The 6,340-nt window shown below is 41.9% G+C and overlaps 1 protein-coding gene across 1 annotated transcript; it reads right to left on the bottom strand.

The window, feature by feature from the left end:
* Positions 1–2,356: 2,356 nt before the first annotated feature.
* Positions 2,357–4,366, bottom strand: KBTBD6 (kelch repeat and BTB domain containing 6). Its single transcript, NM_001257124.1, is given in 1 exon segment — positions 2,357–4,366. A coding segment is annotated over 1 exon segment (2,010 nt).
* Positions 4,367–6,340: the final 1,974 nt, after the last annotated feature.

Below are 6,340 nucleotides of genomic sequence, written 5' to 3'. Positions count from 1 at the left end.
ATTTCAACAATGCTAGCAGTGTCATTCACTGCACCAGCAAGAGTTTTATACATATAGCAGAAACATTTAATTAAAAAGTCAGCAAGTCTGGGTTCTAGTACCAGTTTTATTTGTAACTAATCACATACAAATCACTTATCTATAAAATAATGATTAACATCTATTCTCTAATTCACAAATATATCACAAAACCAAAATTCTTTCCAAGAAAACTTCTTTAAACCAAGATATTACTACTATTTAGCTTAGGCTTTAACCCGAAGGTTGAAAATGACCATTGGAGAGTTCATCTTTTATAAATCTGTTGCATACCTCAATTCTGCAGATGGATAATCTGGTTAAGATCAGCACTGTCCTACTTCAACCTGACAAAACAAAAAGCTACCCACAAAAAGTTAGTGATGAAGAAAACGTTGGTCCCAGAACAACACTATTGAGAAACAGCTTTGTGTTAAGTACAGTGCTTATCACAACCCTGATGTCAAATGGAACAAAATTTGGCTTTAGGCCACTAAAAGCATGTCAGCCCTTTTGAGGAAACACGTACTTCTAGGATAAGCATCTTCTTTCACTAAAAACATTAAACAGGAATGTTTTGTAGAATCTTCAAATGGCCAACCAAAATGGCTAAGACGACCTTTTTTATCTTTTACCTTTTGTGTCTCCCTGTCTCCATTTTCATCCTGTGGTATTTCATTCAAAAATTCAGCTCCCCACCTGAGAGCACACTCGTCTGTACTCTGCCAGGGTGTAAGAGAGGTTAGCATTCTGTCACTAGAGAATAAACACAGAAGAGGAATTAGCAGATCACTGAATGAAGATTCAGGAAGATCATTCTAAGTGTGTATAGGAAAATACACCATAAGCATCTGGTCATTTATCATGTACATGTATCATGACCACTCTATCTAGTAAACCCTCAAAGAGGTAAGCAGCTATATTTTCTTGTATTTAACAATGTCAGTTTTGTGTGATTTAGTCTCTATTTCTGGACGTTCCCTTACATACTGTGACAGAAACAAAGACTGGAGCATGGTTCACACAGAAACACAGAACAGATACAAATACCATAATAAAATAGCCATAGGTACCGCTTAGGGAAATATTTTAGACGAAATAGACTTTCACTACTGGCCCCAAATGCCATCATCATCCTATGTTATTTAACTGTAAACTTTTAATACAAAAATACCTTTAAGCTGATAACATTTAGTGACTTACAAAACTGACAGAATATTTCAGTGCTACACAAAACAGTTCTATACACAATTTAAAGTTTTAAAGTTCTTTGCTGGCACTTGATTTTATAGTTGATAGACACAATAACTACTGATTTCAATAAAATACTGTTCTTAGCTTATACATATTTTCAAAATCAATATTACCTCACAAAACAGTAAAGAATCATATCTTAGTGATGAATCTTCTAAGATGAACACCAAAACTGTACAGCCAAAATATTTTAAGAATCACATAAACTTTTTAAGACAATGGATAAAAATTTACACAATCATGTCCAGTGGAAAAAAGGATTATTCCTCTGATTCAATAACGTATATATCAAGTACAGATCAAAAACATGAACTTACAAAGCGAGTTACAGTTTGTTCGTTTTTTTAAGGTTTTTAGAAGATTGGTGATACTACCAGAATGGACTTTTTTAAACGGAAAATTGGTCACTATTTGTAAATACGCATTTTATATTACAAATTTAAAACTGAAAGTTCTTTTAAAACAGTAGGCTCCTGTTTTTGCTTTGTTTTTTCTACTTTCAGTGAGATTAGAGCCATTCTGTATATCACTAAAAATAAAATCACCATTCAGTATGCACTTTTTTTCTTCATAAAAGGGGAGGAAACTAAACTAAAACTTAGCAAACTATATTTATGTTAGAACACAATTTGTAAAAACCCACTAGTTAAAAGTTTTGGAACTCTACTACACTGTTCTGAAGGAAAACAGATTCTTTCAAAACCCTATCTAGTAATTCCTGTCCAATTGGTTTTCTATTATAAAAATTAAAATTCAAGCTACAATACTTGTGGCACTCAACTGAATGGCAGATTTAATAAGAGAAGACTAAATTAGTGTAATCAAACAAAACATACTAAACAATCAACTCAATACTAGACTTTTAGAACAGTAAATTATTAAATAGGTTGATTTCTTTGAGTGTTTAAATTCTGTAACACTAAATTACATCAGCATTTCAAACAACACCCTTTCTAAACCAAACCTGAAATCAACTTTTTTTCCCAGCCAAGGGAAAAAGTATCTCTTTAACATATTTTCCAAAGCAGTACAAACATCTAGTGTTTCAGCTTATCTCCAACAAACACTGCTGATCTTATGCATTTCACTGAGGTGCTACCTGTACCCACAAATCATCATCAGATAAAGAACTTGAACTTCCCGACTCGGAGTCCAGCTCACTGAATCCACCTAAATCCCATTCAGTGCTAGACTCACTCGGCACGTCCTCCTCCTCAGTGAGGAAACTCTGACCAGATTCAAGGCAGGAAGGATAAACACGAGCTGAGAGGCAGAAAAAGTTAGAATCAAACTGGAAGAGGCCTAATGTGGTACCTATATTAATCCACTGGTCTCCCCTACTGTCATATTCATACACAGTCACCCGGTTCTTCTTCCACTGTGGGGTGCGCGAGGTGATCAGCAACAATTTTTGGCCGTGATTGATAATTCGGTAGTTGTTGGTCTCTGACACCAAGGGAATGTTATTAATCTGCCTCCATTCTCCCCTGGCTGGGTTATAGACCTTCATGACCGGGATGTCACAGATACAATAGATCTCATCATTGAAGACACAGGCTTCCTGAAAGTCATTGCGCTTAAGAGAAACACACTTCAGCCACATATTATGGCTAGGATCATAGCAGAACATGCGCTTACTGTTGAGAGCATAAAGATAGTTCTGAATTACCATCAGGTCAAAGGATATAAAAGAATGGGGTAGTGGAGCCACCAGTGCCCACTGGTTCCTCTGAACGCTGTAGCATTCCACTTCCTTCAGCTTAACTCCAGTAATAGGGTCTCGCCCACCCAAAATGTAAATGTAGCCATTGAGGTATGCCACATCCATGCCCTCACGGCAGAGCAAGCGGTCCGCAAGTTGCTGCCAACTATTCTGGGCTGGCTTATACACCCAGAGGTCCTTCCTGGGCTGGGCAGCTAGATAGATGTCATGGTCTGGAGAGACACAGACAGCTAAGGTGGTGACAGTTCTAGTGTGAGCAAGGCAGGTCAAAGGAGATGGCACTTTGTAAATATCTCCCGTGTACGGGTCACAGCACAGAAAGGGATCTCGGGGATGTCCAAAGAAGATCACCATCTCCTTGGCACACACGCCCAGCCTCTGGGGTGGATTTTCTGCTGTGGACACAACAGAGCCGCTGCTGCTCTCTGGCTTTGGCACCAGAGACTTGTACAACATGTCACCGTATCGCATCTGCAGGGCCGCTTCAATAAGGTCCAGACAGTACTTCTTCACAATGGGCTTGGTCAACAGCCCTTCCAGGTAATCTTGATCTTCATCAGTGAAGTGTGTCCAGCGGACACACTTGAACACTTCTGCAGCGCTCGGCCCGCGCTCCTTGGGAGCCGCCTCCAACCACTGTACCGCTACGTGACACACAGTCTGCTCGTGCTCTGTGTTTAGACAATCCAGGCGCAGGACAGTCAACAGCTGGGCCAAGGTCAGATCTGCCAGACTCTCCTCCCGAATCGAACCCATCTGGCTGAGCTGCTTGAAGTTGTGAGCAATAAAGGACTGGGCCTGTGACCGCAGCTTGCGATGCCCAAAAGCATCGGCAAACTTAAAGATGGCGGTGCAGTTGGCCAGATCTAGGCGGCGGGCTAGGAAGGAGGCACAGGCTTCCCGCACATATTCCAGCTGTAGCATGTCGGAGGCCGCGTAAAGACGCTCCACGTTGGCTTCACTCAGGGACACGCGACCTGTGTAGCAGTAGTCGACCAAGACCTCGAAGGACTCGGCATCCACATCGTGCATGGTCACGTTCGTCTGGTGGCTCTCGTACATGCCGCCGGTGAACATGCTCTTGAAGTAGGGACACGCGGCAGCCAGCACGTTGCGGTTGCAGGGGAAGAGGCGTCCCGTGCCAGGCCCGCTGCCAGGTGTCACCACCTCGATGGTCACATCACACAGCAGCCGCGCGTCGTAGAAGGACTTGAGCTGTGCCAGCAGGGCTGCAGAATGGGCCGCGTCCTTCAGCTCCTCCGGGCCCGTGAAAAAAGCCGAAACCGAGGGTTTGTGAATCCTCTTGGGCCGCTTCCCACCGCGGGGACTAGCGAGGCGGCGAGAACGCGGAGCTTCTTCCCGGGACTGCATGGTGGAGATGGCGGCGGGGTGCCGACGGCGAGAACGGGTGCAAGGATCAGGCTCGGGCTCCTCCTCACCCTTCTCTCGCTGGCGCTACGACCGCGGTATCTCCGGAGAGACGGCAGCACAGGTCCATTTATTTAAGTCAGCCCTATACCTCGGTACCGCCTCCCTTACCACGTAGACCGTGCCTGACTCACCCTGTTCCAGTTCTGCGCCCTTTCTCCGCCTCCACTCGCCCTCGCAAGACCTGCAGGTAGAACCCACAGAGCAGCCACCGCCGCGCTGGCAACGCTGGTAGGCGTCCAGGAGAACTACGGCTCCCAGGTTGCCTTTACCACCTCGAGGCATGCCGGGGCCCTCCAGACTCACCGGCGTAGGTTGAGGGACCGAAGCCACATTGCATGTCGGGAGTAGTAGTTTCAATAATATCGCGAGATTTATCGGCCGTTCATTGTTTCCGCCGATGGAATTAGAAATCGCTAGTTTGGTTCGATTTGGTTTTATGGTTTAGAACTCTGGATTTGGAATCCGGAGTAGCCGCCCGTTCTAGTATTTATTAATTGTTCGATTTCTCTTTCAGAACGGTCTCCTGTTTTTTGAAATGTGAATAACAGTATTTCATAACGTTGTGTGAAGATTAAATGAGATAAATCGCATAGGATATATAGGATGCTCTGAATAAATATTTGATTAGTAGAATAAAGTACTTACGCAGTACCTATAATATAAACGTTCAGTAAGTTTTAGCTTTTTATGAAAAATGAAGCACTCGCTCATTAGAAATCATGAGACTGTAAGAAAAATTCTAAAACCCTGCTGGTTTCTGCAGACTTCCCTTTAAGTTTTGTTTTGTTTTAATAGATTTTATCTTTAAGCTCAGTTTTAGGTTTACTGGGAAATCCAGCTGGAAGTTACCAGGAGCTCCCATATACTCCACCCCCTCAGTTTCCCCTATTAACATCTTGCCTTACAGTATGCATTTGTTACAAGTGATGAACTTATACATTATTATTAAAGTGCATAGTTTATATTAAGGCTCACTCTTTATATTATATGGTTCTATGAGTTTTGAAAAATGCATAATGTCATGCGTCCATCATTACAGTAACATACAGATAGTTTCACTGCTCTAAAAAGCCTCTGTGTTCTGTTTCTGCTTCCTCATCATCCCCCCTTCCAACGCCTGGGAACCACTGATGTTACAGTCTATGTAGTTTTATGTTTTCCAGAATGTCATATAGTTGGAATCGTACAGTGTGAGCCTTTTAAGATACCTTCTTTCACTTAGCAATATTCATTTCAGGTTCTTCCATGTCTTTTCATGGCTCAATAGCTCATTTCTTTTCGTCATTGAATAATACTCCATTGTATGGCTATACTACAGTTTACTCATCCATTCTCCCACTGAATGATATTTTGTTTGCTTTGAATTTTTGCAATTATGAATAAAGCTGCTGTAAACACTCACATGCTGATTTTTGTGTGGAAGTAAGTTTTCAACTCATTTGATAAATACTACGGAGTCTGACTGCTGGATTCTATGGTAAGACTATGTTTAGCTTTGTAAGGAATTGCCAAAATGTTTTCCAAAGTGGTGGCTGTACTGTTTTGCATTCCCACCAGCAATTAATGAGCGTTCCTATTGTTTCGCATCTTCTGTAGGGTTTGGTGTTGTCAGTGTTTTGGATTTTAGAGCTTACAGATTTTAAACTTGCCTCTCTGGGAAAATTCTGAGGGATATGATAATATTTTAAGCATTCAGCAATATCTGCAGGGCCATTAAATTGTAGTCTCAGAAAGCGGTATGTGTGGATTGTCTCAAATGTACAAATCAGGATTATAAATAGATGTTTTGGTGGTCTCACAAAGTCAGTATTTCATGTTTGGAAAATGGTGCCAAAGTATTTTCATTAATCTCATAATATGTTTATAACTAGTCCAATATAGCTCCTTTCACTACCATCCCAAAATCAGCTGAAG

Source organism: Equus caballus, chromosome 17, assembly GCF_041296265.1.
Source record: "Equus caballus isolate H_3958 breed thoroughbred chromosome 17, TB-T2T, whole genome shotgun sequence".
Classification (NCBI taxonomy): Eukaryota; Metazoa; Chordata; class Mammalia; order Perissodactyla; family Equidae; genus Equus; species Equus caballus.
The sequence above is the reverse complement of the archived record's forward strand: the minus strand, read 5'-3'. Positions and strand labels throughout refer to the sequence as shown.